The sequence below is a fragment of the Passer montanus genome, unplaced genomic scaffold (assembly GCF_014805655.1).
Source record: "Passer montanus isolate IOZ18808 unplaced genomic scaffold, ASM1480565v1 scaffold6, whole genome shotgun sequence".
Taxonomy (NCBI): domain Eukaryota; kingdom Metazoa; phylum Chordata; class Aves; order Passeriformes; family Passeridae; genus Passer; species Passer montanus.
In genome coordinates, this window is record NW_024371037.1 from 7,900,489 (window position 1) to 7,919,140 (window position 18,652).

At 38.0% G+C, this 18,652-nt stretch overlaps 1 protein-coding gene across 2 annotated transcripts in view; it reads right to left on the minus strand.

The window, feature by feature from the left end:
• KCND2 (potassium voltage-gated channel subfamily D member 2) overlaps nucleotides 1–18,652 on the minus strand; it is a 267,546-nt gene that overhangs the window by 247,835 nt on the left and 1,059 nt on the right. For both annotated transcript variants that reach the window (XM_039726751.1, XM_039726750.1), the window contains exon 2: nucleotides 16,461–17,634. In XM_039726751.1, the coding sequence (XP_039582685.1) occupies nucleotides 16,461–17,575 (1,115 nt within the window). In that variant the 5' untranslated portion in view covers nucleotides 17,576–17,634. The remainder of the gene's footprint in view (nucleotides 1–16,460; nucleotides 17,635–18,652) is intronic.

An 18,652-nucleotide genomic window follows, 5' to 3' on the forward strand; every position in this document is an offset into this window, starting at 1 on the left:
TTATGATATTAGTGCGTGATGTACTTTCAAGGTTGCCTGAAAGCTTCTGTGAGTTAGCAAGGTTTTTGATAAGTTAACTAAAAAAATACCAATTTGTTCCCCTTTTAGCTATAAGAAACTGAGCATATTCTCTATTCCAGTGTTGATTATGACCATTTCTGTGAAATACTCAAGGTGGGATCTCATCTATGACTCAACATCTACATTAGCCCCACAATTCCCATCCATATTACAGAGGAGATGCTGTATCATTTACTTCCCATTAAGATTTTCCTGACAAAAAACATATAAACCTGTTACATCAGAAGTTGGAGTGTACTATCTTACTCTTTTCCTGCTGATGAAACTATGTTTCAAGTACATTTAATTAAACTCTATTGTTTGTTTTTCTCACCCTGTGTCTGCATAAGGTACTGAGAGCAATACATGTATTGGAGGAATGCCTGTTAACACTCCCACGGATCTGGAATAAAATCCTTAGAGTTTGACATAATTCAAGAAAGTAATTGTTGTCCTGGTCAATATCTTTCTAGAGGTTTTTATACAAAAGCTTGATGCAAAGCCCTCTCAGGTCAAACCAAAGACTATTTGATTTCCATGGGCTTTGGATCAAGTATAGCACTAAATCCTGCAAGGCATTCCGGGACTCACAGATACTGCAGCATTTATGCACCTTACATTGAAATTTTTATTGTGTTTGTGTTCTGCAGCTGACAAAAGTTCTCATCACCTTTGATTATATAAATAGCTGAAGAAAGTAAGAGTAGTACGAAACTTGTAAGTTAAAAGCATCTGTTTTCCTGTTTGCGCAGTATTCAAGCACTATGATATTCTTGGAGACTCTGAACCATTAATTAAGGTACTTAACAATAGTTATAATGTACTCATTGTCCACAATTGCTTCAAAGGTATTTAGGAAAAAAACTATCTTCTTAATCTAAGCTTGATCTGACCCACAGTTTAGTTATTTTCATTAATAGAGAACATGAGAGCGGGAGGTGAAGGAGATAAATTAGTGTAAAACTAAAGCCCTGTCTGTGGCTGGAAATTAATGGCATGGTTAGGACATAAGCAAAGGCAAGAACACCATGATACTGCATCAGTTATACCATCAGCAATCTGTGACTTCTACCCAAGGCAGAAGTTGTATCCTTTTCCTTTGACGTGCACTGGTGGATATCTTGCCATTAATTTTTCTAATTGTTTTTTTAAGTCAAAAAAATAATGGATCAGTCATGTCTGGTTTATAGCCTTTCACCATTAGATGAAATTGTTCTTTCATAACATTTTTTCCTGAAAGTATTCTCCATTCCACACATGGATGAAAAGTCAAAATTGCTTTGAACTGAAATCCCAAAAGCAATTTGAATCAAACAAGCCAAATATTTTAGGCTTTTGTTCTACATTTCTAAAAGAAAATGAATAAAAAGTAAGTGGGTTTCACTCATGTATTTTTGGAAACAGGAAATTCATAAATTATATTTTCCAGCTATATTTTACTTTTATCAAAGTCTCACAGAAGAAAAAAGTTCAAAGACTCCTGAAGAGATTTTCTATTACCTTATATTGCAAGAGCTCTTGATGCTTCACTGTGAAATTTTTAGAAGAAATATGAGGTTTCTTTGGGAAAAAGTTTTAGATATGTATTTTAACATAATTAATTTATTCTGATATTATCTTAGAACCACAGAACATTATGGGTTGCAAGGAACTTTAAAGATCATCTAAATCCAAATCCCCAGCCTTGGACAAGGGCACCTTCCACTGGACCAGCCCCATCCAACTTGGCCTTGAACACTTCCAGGGATGGGACATCCACAACCTCTTTGGGCTACCGGTTCTCATGCCTCACTGTTCTCCCAGTAAACAATTTTCTCCTACCAACTAATCTAAATCTCTCCTCTTTTAGTTTAAAACCATTCCTCCTTGTCCTATCACTGCCTGTCAGTGTAAAAATTCTCTCTCCCTCATTTTTATAAGGTCTTTTAGGTACTGGAAGGCCACAAAAAGGTCTCCATGGAGTCTTCTCTTCTCCAGGCTGAACAAACCCAACTCTTCCTGCACTGTCTTCATAGGCAAGGTTCTCCAGCCCTCTGATCAACTTGTGAACCTCCTCTGGACCTTCTCCAACAGGTCCATGTATTTCTTGTGCTGAGGACTCCAGAGTTGGATGCAGCACTCCTGGTAGAGTTTCACCAGAGTGGAGCAGTGGGGCAGAATCCCATCCCTTGCCCTCCTGGACATGCTGTTTTTGACACAGCCCAGGATGCAGTAGGCTTTCCAGGCTGTGAGTGAACAGTGCTGGCTCATCTTCAGCTTTTCATCCATGAGGACCCCAGAGTCGACCCTTCAAGTCCATGTCTGACCAGCTCAGATACAAGAATGTTGTCGAAGGCCTTGCAGAAGTCTAGGTAGATGACATTGGTCTGTCTTCCCTTATCGACTGTCTCAGTCTCTCCATCATAGAGGGCCACCAGATTGTTCAGGCACAATTTGCCTCAAGAAAGCCATGTTGGCTGTCCTGAAATACCTCCTTGTGTTGTATGTGCCTTAAAACTACTTCCATGAGGATTTGCTCCACAATCTTCCCAAGCACAGAAGTAAAGTTCACCAGTATGGGGTCCCCTACATCCTTTTTTCTTTCCTTTTTGAAAATAAGAGTGATATTTCCTTTTGTCTGACTGCAAAAGTTCTTAGCTTTTTTTATAATTCTCTGATCAAAGTCAGTAACCATAATCACTAAATTACCAGTTTTTATACTACAGTAAAGAAATTGTGTGAACAGGTGTATTTTTCTTCACCTCACACCATGAATCTGTTGTAGTGAACCTGCTTGAAGGACCACAGTACACTGGAGTTAGTGATTCACATAACAGTGAAACACAGCAAGTATAGCAGACCATGTTAAACGTCTACCCCAGCCTTCAGGCTGTGCTTTGTTGTGCAGAAACATTGTCTGCAGGATAAACCTGCCCAGATCACTGTAAGACAGGACCCTGCAGGTAACATCACCTCTACAACCTTACCTTCATCTAAAAGTGAAGCAAGAAGGTATCATGAAAACATCCTTTATTAATAGGATTGTTCTATTGCAATAAATAAATAAAAATTTTGCAATACTACAGAGAACCAAAAGAGAGATCTCTGCATGCACAGGGTCTCTGCAGCATGCTGTGTAAAATTCCCCCCAGTCCACCCAATGCTAAGCAAATGCATAGTTCCCAGCATCTGAAGGGGTATGAGATTGACTAAATAACAAATAACTATATTCCTCTTTATCTTATTAAAACATCTATTTTATTAAGTCATTTGTTGCACCTTTCTTGTCAAGAATCAGAAAAAATCCTGCATCTTCACTCTCTCCCCTCACATCCCACCACTCCAGCCTGGTGCAGAACACTAGCCACTTTCAAGCTGCTTTATTGAAGGACTAACAATTCAATTTTTGACACTGTCTATATCTATTTCTCTCTAGAAAACTAGTTAGGTAAATAATGTCTTTGCAGACTGGCTTCATAGGTCCCTGCTCTCAATTTGTTTTGAAAGACAAGGGGTTGGCATAATAAAAATATAACTTCAAATCTCAGAAGAATGTAAAAAATGTGTCTTCATACCAGTATTTGTTCTAAGAACAACTTAGAAGTACACAAGAAGCTTAAGAAATAGAGTTTCTTTTCCATCATTGTCATCACTCTTCTAGCTTTTCAAAAGCATTAGCTTGAATTGCAAATGGGAAGAGAACGATTTTTAAAAAGTATTAAATCAAAATTGTGACCCTAAATTATGAAATAACCTCTGTTCCCCTCAAAGGAGAAGCAATGTTTTGATAGTTATGTAGGATAGCACTTTTTCTTTAAAACTTATTTGGAAGTTTATGATAAAGCTGGACAGTGAAGGGAAGATAAAAGAGGAAATACTGTGTCTTCCATAGCTAATCTCTTTTCAGAGACACAAAAAAAAAATGCCACTAAATGCATAAAAGAGCAAAATTTCATTAACTCTTATGCAAAAAAAAAAAAAAAAGAACATACTGAAGGAAATGTTATTTCACACTTTTATAGAACTGTACTAGCTGGCAAATTTGAGATTTGCTATTCTGGAAAAGTAGAACATGAAGGAAAACTAAAATGAGTTGAACCAAATCTTTGTTAATAACAGGATTTCATACCAAATTACAGAATTTCCTTACCAGAGAGACTGGTATGATTTGCAGAGAAGTGAACAATGTGCAGAAGGAAAATGAGAAAGACAAACTCTGAAGCAGTTTTGACCATCATCCCCTGTCATTGCCTTCAAGGTTCTGTAGTACTTCAGTCTGGAGGCAGCTTTAGAGAAAATTATATTTTTTAAATTGAATTAAATATGAAAATGATTACTGCAATGAGTAGAGTGTTCCTGCTGAAATTTATTGTAGTGTGTCTCCAAAATTTTCAGTCTGTTTCAGAGCTATGCATTGGCAATGCCTAACTGCAGTCTAGAGCTCTGAGACCTCCTGGAAGAACAGTGGCATGGGTGAATATGTCTGATACGTGTCCTTTGGTACACTTTAGACATGAACAGGGGTGAAACAGCTAACAAGACGACCATTGGTCTTTAGGTTTCCCATTCAGAAGAACAGAAATAGTTTACAACCCTTTGAAGGGTAATCAAGACATTCAAGATCTCCATATCTTAACTCACAAGCATTGCTATTTGAAGAATGACTTCTTTCCTGCAGAAAATTACAGTGGATACTTAAATTTTCTTTCAAATTTCTAGAGACTTGTTCTAAACCAGCACAAACATTAAATCTCCATTTTTTTCAAATTTAATTTTTTTTGGTGTTGTTTGGAAAAAGAAAAAATATTGGCAAAAGCACTGAAGTGGCCTTCAGGGTTATGCAAAACAAGAACATTTTGAGTTTAAATGTAGCAGATATGTTGCCTTTTTGATGAAGTGGGAATTGCCATCAAATGTCAAGCATATATGATCTTTGAAAGGAATATACTATGGGCCTTTCACAGTTATATAACTTTGGAATAAGGAGAGTTGATCACACTAACTACCCACAGAGCTTAGGATTTATCTCATCCCTTTCACTTGGTATTTAAAGTCTCCACTAATTATAATAAATTTCATTTATACTCAGTGCAGAGGACTGAGCACATCCAGATGCCTGCTTCTCTTCATTACCTCCTAAGTGAGAAAAGGATGACTACTTCAGAACTATTTAACTTTTGGAGGAGTAAGTTAAGACCTATAAATATCTCCCAGAGATAGTAAGCAACTGGCAGAGAAATAAGTTGGAATTCCACCTCCAGATTCTTCCATAATAATTCTATTGTACAGCATGTCCTATTTGTCTCCTTTAAAATAGTCTTATGTTCTGATTGTCTTCTTCAAAAACCACACACCTAAAATCTCTAAATTCTGTAGCTGTATCTTTCCACACAAACATAGGGACTGGGAAATGAACCATGTACAGACAATATGAGAGGTTTATTTAAGGAAACCTTCCTGTTGCATTTGGATTTGTTTGCTTTGAAAACAAGGGAACCTCTGAGAACAGCTAGTGAGCTAGAAAACAGGTATCAGAAAGTATATTAAAGCAGAAAACACGCCACTGAGAGAGACTAAAGAGATGAACCAATCTGTTTTCAGCCTTTTGGTACATTTCAAAACCATTTATGTGGATCTAAACCCATACTTCTATCCATTTTTCTGTCCAGTATTCCAAATCATATGTAACTTTTCTCTGTATTTACTTAATTTGTTTGCAAAGACATAGGAAGCAGTGCACACTAAATGTTGTGACTACGTAAGAGTAATAGGGAAAGCTCACATGCAGTCTGGAAAATGTAGCAAGGCCCCAAAACTCTTTGGTGTTGCATGGCCAAGCACACTGTAAATCCGCTCTGTGGATGACTGCCTGACAGACATCGTGCTGTACTCCCGGTGTGAAGAGGGCTCAGGGCAGCCAGCTGCCAGAAGGCAGCAGCATCCAAAGGGATTTGGGCAGTTCACTCCAGGCACTCTTCTCTGTCTTCTAGAGACCCGAAACAAAACCGGTTCCTATCTCCTGCTCCCACAAGTAGGATTTTATCTTGCATGTGCACTGTTGCACAAAGATGTCTATATTTTTAAATCATTGGTCATCTGTGCCAGACACAAGAAGTCAGCACCATCTCTGGTCTGAAGATGTGCCTGTCCCCAGAGCAGGAGAGAGCCTGGCACAGGGCGGCAGGAGGCGGAACTGCGCTGAAGGGCTCACCAGCCTGACTAGCAACATTGCTTCTCCCAGGAATTATTCAATGCACTGAACTTCAAAAATCTGGGCCTTCACAGGAAAGAAACCGTAGACTAAAGGAATGATGACAGTTGCAGCCTTTCAGCAGCTACAGTGATTTGACTGTGATGGGATGTAGGGAGAGAGGTGTCAGAAGTAGCACATGGTCTGAGAAGGACAGCATACATATCCCATATTACCTGGGGCTTTTTTTGTAAGGAGATTCCTTTATAATACTTACCTCTAAAACTTGGCACCTTTTGAAACATACTATAGGTTGATTACTGCGTTCACATCAAATCGGATAAAACTTGAGCTTCTCTTTCGCTTGGAAAATAATACTGAGCATGTCAAATCATTAAGCCAGTCTGTGGATAGATTTACTCTAAACTATCTGTCTGTGGGAAAGCTTCAATTGGTATTTTTTCAAGCTTCCATTCAGATGCTAAAATAGCAAATTCTTCCTAAATTCTCAAACAGTCTAGAGTTTACAATATTGAAAGTTTCATTTTATATACATACATATCAAATAAACACAAGAGACAGTTGGAAGCATAGCTCTCTCTAGGTGTGTGAGAATAGGTGCATATACTCTGCTTGTCCGGTTCTCCTGTCTCTAGTCCATGATATCCATGTTTCAACTTGGATTTCATCAACTGATGGAAACAAATGCATCAATAACAAACCAATACCAAAAAGTTTAGGTAAACTAAAAATTCTCAATTCTAGAAGTGATACAAGATATTGTGTTATTTATATTACAAAGAGTTAAAAAGAGTTGTTACTAAAGATTGTTTGATACTGCTGTGTCTTCAATACAAAGGCCACAATTCTTAACCTGTTGCATACCAACAATGAATTGATTAGATACCCTAAACCAAAAAAAGTATATAGGCTCTTCACAATCAGATTTGGAAAACATCTTCAACCTCTCTGCTTTTCATTCTTCTGTAGGAAGATGGAGTGTTGGGGACCAGCATGTTGCAGCTGTCATCCACCATGTCAAAGAGCATCAATTTTGTTCCTAAGCAACTCTGCACAGTGCAGTAGTTGCTGCCCACAGCTGATAAGGATGCTCAGGGAATTGTTAAGTGGCTGCAAGTGGAAGAGATAAAAGTTGCAGAAAATGAAAGTAAGGCCACCAACACAATAATAAAACTCCTCTTTTGGTCTATAAAAAAGGGGGATATGAATAGTAACAATAATGAAAGTTAAGGATCCCACTCACATTACATATGCTGTCATACAGAAACCTCTCTTGATTCATCTTACTGAAAGAAGCAGTGAGTTAGGATGCAAAAGACACATTCAGACTGTAAGCTATTACACAATCCTAAATTAATTCCTTCACAACCCCACAGTCTAACTCTCAACCATTTACTGGGAATGCCTGGATGGTCAAGCTTTCAAGTGATAATTTGAAAGACTGTTCCCTGTTTATCAGCCAAAATATTTTGAGAATCTGCCAGTATAATTCATAGAAAAAAATTTGTATCTCTGGATACACATTTTAAAAAGTTAGGGTTTGGCCTCAAAATTTTTTATCCAAAATAATAATTAATTAAAGCATGTTAATGTATTATCAAAAAATTAGGCTATTACAGATACCATTAAGGAGGTTCACAGTTACTTCTTAATTGAAAATTAATTATCTTAATCCAAGAGATTTAAACTGCAGTGAAATATACTTACTTTATTTTAATTTACCAAAGTAGCCAGAGTAATTAAATAAAATCCTAGAAGTTTATAGTGCCTTTTATACTATAAGAAGAATTAGCTAAGGACACTGAGTCATTGATAATCAAACAGCTAAATTTATTTCTACAGATACATATTTTATAACATTTCTGTTTTAATGCTGATATTATAACAGATCATATTTTTTTAAAATATACAAGTGTTCTCAATATTGGGATTTTTTCTTCATATGTTATTTTTTTGATATAAAGCCTTCGTGCAAGTGGTAGTAAGTACAAAACTGAGCTAGACACCATCTGGTTAAACATCAGCTCACAAATCACAAGGCTTCCTCAAAGAGAAAGAACTGATATATAAGATGCTTACCTCAGGAAATAATTTTTTTACAAAGAATCAAGAAAAAACCAGGAAAATGTGCTTTAAATATGCTTCATTTAGGAACAGAGATTAAGGTGAAAATTAACTAGCAGAACTATAGACTCTGCTTACAAAGTTCATATTACAGCACAAAGGGAAAGCCCAAAGGCAGGCAAACCTCCTACATATATCTACAAACAGTGTCCATTAAAAAATAAAATAGACACAAAATAAGAATGTTTGACACCGTAGGAGAGAAGGGGATGAATTTTCAGTGGTCAAAATTGAGAATTAACTTTTATCTTTTCTTACCACTTGTCAGCATCTTAAGAAATTTACTGTGTATAAGCTAAATAAGGGACATAATGAAACCAAAAAATCCTCAGATTGCTAGTTTATTGGAAAAATTGAATCAGCTACCTGACATTGTTTCATAATTTTTAACACTTTCTAAAAATATTTCCATTAATAATATCTACGTGTCATAGCTTCCATTTCTTACATATTTTTTCATGCTGAACTCTTGGTTTGAAAACCATACAGACAGAAAATTAGGATCAAAAAATATACCCCTTGGATAATTTACATTACTCTTTCAGTTACCCTTCTTTTTTTTACTTGAATTACTCATTCCTCTTTCCTAAGCATACCATACACACAACACTATTATCTCCTTTCTACAGTATTTTATACAAATAGGGCATATTCTATTTTAACAAGACCTGAACCCTGGGAGGATCCATTTGATTCTGATAGGGGCATTTGATCCTGCCTCTGGGACATACCCAAAATCTGAGCACAGTATTCTGTACTTATCCTAGAAGTTACTCCTGTGAACATAAGACTGTTTCCTAAGGTGCCTGGGTTCCTAGCTTCAGCTGCTCTCCTTTGTGTTTCTAACACCCAAGCCTCTTCTGACAATATAAGTTGAGTGCCTATCTTCATCTCCAGACACATAAATGCCTTTAAATTCTTCCTTGTAGTGTTTGGGCCCTATAAATTAATAAACCCAGGAGATCCTTATGTCTGTGAAACTTGACTTCTCAGTTAAACCAATCAGATCAAAGAAACCAGTAACACAGAGGAAACTGAAAAAAACAGGGATGAAATGCAAACTACTGCTCCTAAATACTTTAAATATGCAAAATTTTACTTTGTTCATATGAAATACATTTTTCTAGGTTTCTTAGGATTTTCTGTAACTGAAGAATCATGCTCTATTTAAGTGCATTTGCACAGTAGCTCCTAATGCTTTCACCTTCAGGATGGAGATCTGTAGATAAGGAACAATACTGCACAGTGGAATATATGAAATGAAAGTGCTTTTCTAAACACACAAAACATACAATTGCTTATATGACTGACATCTTTGCATCTTTAATAATCAAAAAGATAGCAGTCTTTTGCTGTTTTATTAGCTTTTGTCAATGCACTTAACTGCAAGAATTTGAACTCAAGGTAGTATGAATGGTGTACTGATAACTAGGTACATTAAGATGTATTTCCTAATAATGCATAAGTTGTGTCTGTGCAATTGAGAAAAGGAGTGCAGTCTCATTTGAATTATAATAGAGATGAATCCTGTTAGATTTTATTCTTTGTATGCATTGATCACATGATCTTCATAGGTACTCATGTTTAAACCTGATCCTTCATACGCCAGATACCTGAGTAAATTTTTGTCTCCAGGATTTTTCTACAGGGCACTCATACCTGTTACACATCAGATGCTCTAGTCAAAAGCATTATTTTTTATTTCATCTCAAATCACATGTATTTAAGTCTATACTGTGAAAATAATGCAAATTTCATTGTGTACTTTGGTGAAAATTGATTTTTTTTGTGAAAACGAACTCCACAGCTTTTTTTACTTAACAAGACATTTATAAAACATTACCAGAGACATAGAAGATCAAAATCATGTGCTTCATAAAAAAGATATTAAGAAATAGTGGCAGAAATTAGGACTCCTAACGGTGTTAGGAGTTGAAGTCCAAGCATGGTGACTATTATTGTTCCAGGAACTGAAGCATAGAGCTATCATTTTAAAGCATTGTCAATATATTCAAAACCTCTTCTCTGCTGCATAATCAGTTCAGGAAAAAAAAATCTTAAAGACTGTCTCCCAAAGAGCCTCTGTTCCTATCTATTGCCAAATAAGTGATAAGCACAGAAATACACAGAATCTTTCCCATCACTCTTCAGCTCTACTGTCATGTAACTGATGAAACTTGTTAGGGCCAATTCAAAACAATTTCTGTATTTCTAATTTACACTCCCTCTTTGGAACAATCTATAATCTTAACCCCTGATGAACCAGATTCTTCTCTCATTAGCTTACCATGATGAATATTATGAACTTCTGCCAATGGACTATTATGTCACAAAAATCAAGCAAAAGGAGTAATTCACTAGACTCTCTTTCAAATGTCTAAAAACTTAATTGTCACCATGAAGTTGCAAGATGTTCTCAACTTATTTTGAATAGTCACTTTATTTCTGTGGTATTTATGTTCCCCTCTTTAGAAATACAGTTTCCATTTCCAGATTTTTTTTGCATGGCAGGCACTATTTCTAATACTGTATTCATTGATTTATATGGCTTTTATATTGGAAATTTTTCATTTTAGACAAAGGCACAAGGATGTGAGTCATGGATTGTCATCACTCAGTTTGAACTTTTTGGGTTTGATCACTGAAAGATTTTACTAAAATGACAGTATTCACTGATGATTACTTGAATGATAGGCCCTAGTTAATAGATCAGGCACTAGTCATAATTACTCTCCGAGATTAGTTCTGCTGTACCAAGAATATTTCTAGGCTACATCCAGGTCCACAGTAATCTAATTGTTCTTATTCTTGTCTCAAAGTAACAACAAGGAAACAAAATTCTATCTGATTCTACCAAAGGAGCAAATACTTTAGATCTTAAGCAGAAGGATCTTTTTCTTAAGCACCACCTTCAAGTTTTTTCATAACTGAACTAAGGAAGCTCATGTTCAAGACAAATGAGTGAAACAAGCTAAGTCCTTTTCCTCTTAGAGATTTTCAGGATTTTTTTGAAGATGAAAGCTGGTCCCCAGTGCAACTAAATAAAAATACAATTACTCTGCTCTCTGTCAAGCAACAACAGCCCAATATAGTTTCCGTAATCTTTTTGTTACAAAACAAAGAATTTTTTTCACTGCTATCAAAATGACCCTTAGTATAACAGATTCTCCCTGGAGCCCTTTTTGAATATCTAGTAATGTACTTTGAAGGTGATCACAACTACACTTTGTCCCTCCTCTGTTATATAGGTTAAATGTCTCTGCTGTGAAGAGAAAATAGATTAAGACATCAAACACATTTGTAAAATACAAAATCCCCTAGGTTGTATAAAAGAAGACAAAAATAGAAAAATTCTATTTGAAACAGGGTTGAAGATATCAAACAAAAAATGAATGAGCAATATGTACGTACAAGATCAGAAACAATACTCTAACTATGTGAATCTTTACATTTGTAACACTAATCATAAGAATGTATCCAAACTTTTAATGAAATTTTTCATAAAACAAAGATTTTGAATTTTATTCTCTCTTGTCAGATTTTACTAAACTCAATTTTTTAATAAAAGTTCTAAAGAGATGGACTATTTCAAATGAAAATGCAGAGACTATAAGGGACTAAACACACTGAAAATGGCACAGTGGTGAGAAAAGAGAATATGTGTGGCATTTCAGAAAAAAAAAGTGATGATGTGAAAGTTTTATGATGCTCATAAGGAAAAATCTATCAAACAAAGGTCAGAACAAAAAATCTGTTCTGAGGAAAGTTCAGGTCAAATGAATGACAATGATGACAAACGAAATATTTGATCTAGTAGTAAAGGATGAATCAGGAATCTGGAAAAAAGGAGCAGAATTAAAAAAAATAAAGCCAGCAGAGTCTTACTACAAATGTTAACCTTGTCTCGAAGAAGGGAGGAAAGGTGTAAACCAGAAAACAAATCTCAACCATGAAAACTATGGAGAGTGGTAGTTGGAATAAATAATGGAAAAAATAAATAGATAGAATATACCCATAGTAATGAAAAAAGAATGGAAAAAGGACTGAAGATGGAAAAGAAAATGAATGTGCAGGAAAAGGAAATCCTTTGCTCTTTTCCCTTGTTCACTGTTTGAGGCCTCCTGTTACCACATCTAGTCATCTGTTTATTATGAAGTCTTCTGAGAATTTGATATATCTTAAGTGTGTTTCCTCACACATTATGGGCTATATTAACAAATAATGAAAACAAACAGTTGCTTTATCTTTTCTGAAAGACACGACTCTCGTTTATACAATGAAAGTAAATAAATGAGTAGTCGAGTTTAAGCTTCTCTTCGTGAAGTATTCTGCTCATCTACTTGATGAAGCTACCCAATGTAAAGACTATAAAAATAGAATTTTAATATAGCAGTGAGATTGCTTTAAAACTACCCACAGAAGAGCACTACACTCCTTATTTAAAGCATAATATCTTCATAAAACACAAACTACACTATAGCTCTGACTGACTTGGGAACAAACAATATCCTTACACCATCAAAACGTTAGCAGCTATTCCAGCTCATTTGCTGGCTCCTGATGGGGCAGATGGAAATTTATTAGATTGTCATGTTATAAGGTGATGGCAGAAAGTGATAGAACTGTCATGGGTGTAGATGTTCACAAGCCCCTATGGAGGTCTGCCAGTCCCACTTCAGTAGACTCAAGCTCTTGTCTCTGCCATCTTCACACTAACCTAATACTTGACCTCTATGATTTCCACTATGATCTTGAATCTCCATAAAATATTTGTGACCTCTATCAATTTTATTATATTTTCTCTTCTTGTTTCTACTTTATTTTTGTTACAATTAATCCTGATAAAACAGGATTGAAGTTTGAAGTTTAAAATCAGACAGTTCAGTTTTTGGAAGTGTGCATGCTGTTTTTCTAGAGGTATGCTCCTCTTCTCTTTCTCTCTCTGCCTTTACTTTTCTCATGTTCTCTTTTTTCCTTTGCTCCTTTCTTCCCTTATTTTCATTTTTATTCAGCTCTTTCATGTAACATTTCCATGTACATGTACTACTTGAGCTGTGTAGTCAAGAGCAGTTAATAGCTGGGATATCCTTGGAGGCAAAAATATAGTAATATTTGAAGTCACTAGCACTCTGCAGAGGAAAATGTAATCTATGTTTTTTAAAGACACTTTAATTGCTCAGCAATCATGCAGAACTGAGAAATATAGCTCTGCTTCCAAGGTAATAACTCCCCAAATTGCAAAGGTCGCTTACTCAATACCCTTGCTATCTAGAAAAATATGACAATGACACCACGACTCAAAAACTCAATTTTATGTTAATCTATTATTCACTATTAGCTTTCATGAAGTTTTGTAGTATTTCACATAACCTGCTGTGTGCTCCTGTCATTTAAAACATAAAGACTTCATCAAGCTTTGTTTCTAAATTAGAGAAGCTGCTCCTATCAAGTCCATTTATACACCCCTGATTCAGCTGAAACTAAAGTTAAAATGAACAGGAGTTGTGTATTAGTAAAGAGGTGGTAAACTTCAGCACATAGAAAAGGTATCAGTGCTAATTACAATCAGCTCTCCCTGACCCTTGATGCTTCTCCCTATAACTTCCCTCTCCTTTTGCATAATTATTCCATCAACTAAAAAGATTTCAAAGTTTTATTATGCTAAATTTATTTAAATTATTCACATATATATATTTAACATTTAAACATAATCTTTACCAAAGTTATCATGATATTATTGAAAGGACATAATCTAGCTAATGCACTGATTAAAGATTTCATAAAAATTGGAGATGTCTGTCATATTTGAACCTGTAGCATACCTGAACTCCTGAGTGCGAGACTTTGGATCTCTGTTCCACCAGCTCACAACTTTCTTTATTCAAACTGCCTTAAAGAAGGAGTCAAGCACGAGAGGATTCTCTTTAATCCTTTTTGTTCCACTTAGGACCAAAATATTGTGCAGCTGTATACTTAAAAACAGGTTCTTAGGTTCTATTCAAAGATATTTGAAATTATGTTCAAATTTCAGCCGTACTTTTGAAGGTTTTACTCAGAGTAATACTTCAAAACCTGGAATTACAGAATAATACTCATGTATGTCGTGTGTGTGTGTGTGTGTGTGTGTGTGTGCGTGCCAACAAACAAACCAATCATATCAACACTGGCTGTGTTACCACACCTCTGTAATAATCAGTTGCAATTTGGGCATAAAACGAGAAAAGTTTCTGTTCAGTACCATGGACAGGTACTTTCCACATTGTGCATGCGAAACAAACAAACCAATCATATCAACACCGGCTGTGTTACACACCTGTGTAATAATCAGTTGCAATTTGGGCATAAAACGAGAAAAGTTTCTGTTCAGTACCATGGACAGGTACTTTCCACATTGTGCATGCGCATGGAAACAATTTACTCAGAAAGTACCTTTTGTTACCAAAAAACCCCCATATTCCAGCTTCTGTTTTTTTCAGTATTAAAGTATCAGTCAATTCTTTCTTGAAAACATCACTGTTCTAATTAAAAATAAACTGTTAAAACAGCATCAGAAAATACAGGAATGTAGATCTAGTTACCATGCCTAACTTGTTTCTTCTGCTAACTGGTCTCTTCCATTTGTCACCAGCAACAGAAAATGAAAACCAAAAAACCACCCAGGAACCTAAAAGGCGGGTTAAAATCCCCAAAGCTCTTGTCACTCCTTTTTAGCATAACTTGCCCTTACAAGAAGTATGAAATATTTACTATGCACTATATTTATCTTCATTTGTTATATCACACAGAAGATAAAAGCCTTGTATAAAAAAATGGTAGCTTAAGACATTCCTTTTATCTTTTTCAATATTTTGTATGCGCATTTCCGAAGTAAATTACTATTACACATAATAAATCAAGTTTTTCATAATAGTTTAATAATGCACTTTCATTTTGTTAAATTTAATAGTTATACATGTTTCATAAATCTCAACAGTCCCAACAAGACATGGCAAAATGTAAATAAAATGATGGGGTTGGCCTTAATGAAAGTGCTAAGTTTGTCATTTACGATCTGTTATTATTAAATTACTAGTCAGTTTGTAATGAAACTACAAATTTTCAGTTTCATAGATAGTACTATATAACTCAAAATTAAGAATAGGGAAAAAAATGTCATCTCAAATTTGTCAACCTTCTAATCCCTGTTGTAACTACAGACAAATGCATTTTATAACTTGGTGCAGAGAATCAGCTGATACAATGACACTGGTATCAGATTTCATAAAATATACTTTCTCTCATCTTTCCATTAAAACGCATTGCATTCTAATGTCAACAGTGACACTTTTTAACCCCTATTCTCTGAAAGAAATTGTTTTGCCATTGGAATTGTTTAAAGACACATGCTTGATGTGTCATATGTCTCACACTTCCTCAGATCATTTTCCAGAGTGTGTCACCAGTCAGTGTAGATTGACGTTCATAATTTAAAAGTTATAGGTCCATGAAAATCAAAGAAAATGTGTTCAGTGTCTTAAATAAAACCCAAAATATATTTTTTTTTGTAAAGACAAGGTATGATTTTCATGAAAATAAATCACATTGTAATAACAAACGCAATATCCAGGTCTACATCAATACACAACTTAAAACAAAATGGCAGATCCACATACTGATCAAATTAAAAGCTTGCACTTTGGTTCTCCTTATAAACATTAATAATTTAGCAACACTGTAACAGGCCTGCCAGCAAAAACAGTACTCCATTAAAAATCCACTGCTAACTCACACATATTCATAAAATATTCCAATTTCGGTGTCCAAAACCAAACAGTTTCAAGACTTTTTTGCTTTGTTTTCTTGTTTGCTTTTTCAGGTTTTTTGCAGTTTTTGAATTTGGTTTATTTTAATTTCCACAATGCTGTTAACTTTCTTAAACATGTAAAAGATCTAGAAGAAAGTCACAAGTTGCATTCTTAAAGTTCTGTAACAAAAACTTACCCTCCCATTTTTTTCTATCACCATTTTTTAAAAATTGAGTATGTTTCCATTCATGCCAATGCACTTGTTGAAATGTTGGCTGTAACCAAACACCAGCTGCACTTACCCCAGTGTTGTCATGGTGACGATGGTGTACCAGAAGGCTGCAGGGATGCTGGTGAACTTGCTGGCTGATGAACCTTTCTCTGCATAGTACATGACTGTGGCAAAGATGATGATGGCCATAGTGAGTGAGAAGAGGAGGAAGCCTAACTCCGAGGCACAACTTTTCAGCGTATAGCCCAGGATGCGCAGACCCTGTGAGTGGCGGGAAAACTTAAAGATCCTGAAGACACGAAAGACTCTCAATGTCACAAAAGCCCCACTGACATCCTCGTTATCTGTCATCACCAGGCCAATGTAATATGGCATAATGGCCACCACATCAATGATACTCATGACGCTGCGCACAAATTTGTAGCGACTAGGAGCTGCCAGCAGACGTAGGAGATATTCAACTGTGAAGATCATGACACAGGCTGTATCCAGGCAGAAGAAAGCCACCGCATACCGCTCTCCACAGGGCAGCTCTTTGATGCGACCTGGGCTTACCCCACAGGGCACTGTCTCCACCACGTTGGCAATAACAGAGACGGCAATGAAGAAACCAGTGACATAGTAGAAGACCAGAGCCAGGGTACTGGTGTGTGGGTTTTCAAAGGCCCGCCACATCCTCTGACGAGCTGTCATTGAGGGTAGGGAGCTCTCAGCTACGTGATCCGTATCAGCATCATCCTGCAGGCGCTCAGCATTCTCACGCCGGCGATCCTTGTACTCCTCGTAACAGCAGTCACCAATGATCTCAGGGATGATGCCAAAGAAGGCCAGCTCCTCATCATAAGCTGAGATGCACTCCTGGCGGGGATAATGAAGCTTCCCAGTACGGTAGAAGTTGAGAATGTGGCGGAAAATGTCAGGGTCCCGATCAAAAAAGTACTGCTGTGTCTCGGGGTGGTAGAAGAAGTCCCGCTCTGAACTGCCCAGCAGAGTGTCAGGGTAGCGCTCTAAGGTGTCCAGCCATGTCTGGAACTGGATACCACTCACATTCAGCACAATCAGAGAGTCCTGGCTTCGCTTTCTCTCCTGCCGTGGAGCAGCTGGCATGGGACCAGTAGCCACTGGCATCCATCCTATGGCTGCTGCCCTGGCAAAGGGTAACCAAGCTGCTACACCTGCCGCCATGGTTCCAAACACCTATTACAGCTAAGGGAGTCAATCTAGAGACAGTGCTGGTCCAGCCACTAAAATAGAGAGGGAAAAGAAAAATACAAATTCTCACACATTCTTGAGGCAGCAGAATTTCTGAACATTTTTGTGATATTCAGTATTAACTGGAAATCTTTTTGCTTCCTTTTTGTTTCCTCCACCTTTTTACCCCAGAATATGCTTTCCAGGCACTGGTCACAGTGTTAGGACAATAAAGGAGGACACTTGGAAATCCCTGTATTCAAAGCAGCTTCTCTAACAGCCAGATCCTTTGGATAGAAGGTCTCCATTCGAGCCCCCCTGGACAGAAGCAACAGTCCTGAAATCACTAGCCCCTGGAGCCGGCTAGTAGCTCTAGTGCAGCTGTGCAGCCACCTGGAAGGAGATTTTCCTCCACGCGCGATGCAGCCGGTCCCCCCGCCCCTCCTCCGCCTGCTCCCCGCCCGCCGCCGGAGCCGGGCCGCGGCAGCCGGCGGAGCCCTTCCCGGGCGGCTGCAGCGGGGCCGCCGCCGCCGCTCGCCGTGGAGGGGCGGAGGGGATGGGCCCGGCGGGCCTCCCCCCTTCCCGGCGGCAGCCCTGGAGCAGCGGCGCGAAGGATCCTCTCCCTGACCTTTAATCGCCGTCCGGGGACTCCTCCAGACCCCGGCTAGGGGCCGGGGGAGCCGGCGGGGCAGGGGGAGGAGCTCCGGGCGGCAGCATTAAACTTTAAGGCAAGTTTTCCGTGCAGGAAATGCTTTGAAGGGCAGAGGGATGCCGGGGATGGGGCGCCGGGAGCGGGGAGCGCCCTACAGAGCAGGAGCGAGCAGAGCGGGGCTCTCCCCCGGACGGAGCATCAGGGCACGGACAGGAGACCGGGGTCGGGGAGAGCGCCGCGCTCCTGGCGGGGGCAGGGGCGGGGGCTTTGGAGACACATGCAGCAGTGGGCTGCACGGGGCATCCCCGGGAGCGCCCGAGCGGGCGGCGAAAGGCGAAGCCGAGGGAGGCTGGCTGTGGAGCGGGAGAGGAGCAGGAGCTCCCCGGCGGCGGGGGAGGCCGGGGACCGGGGCGGGCGGG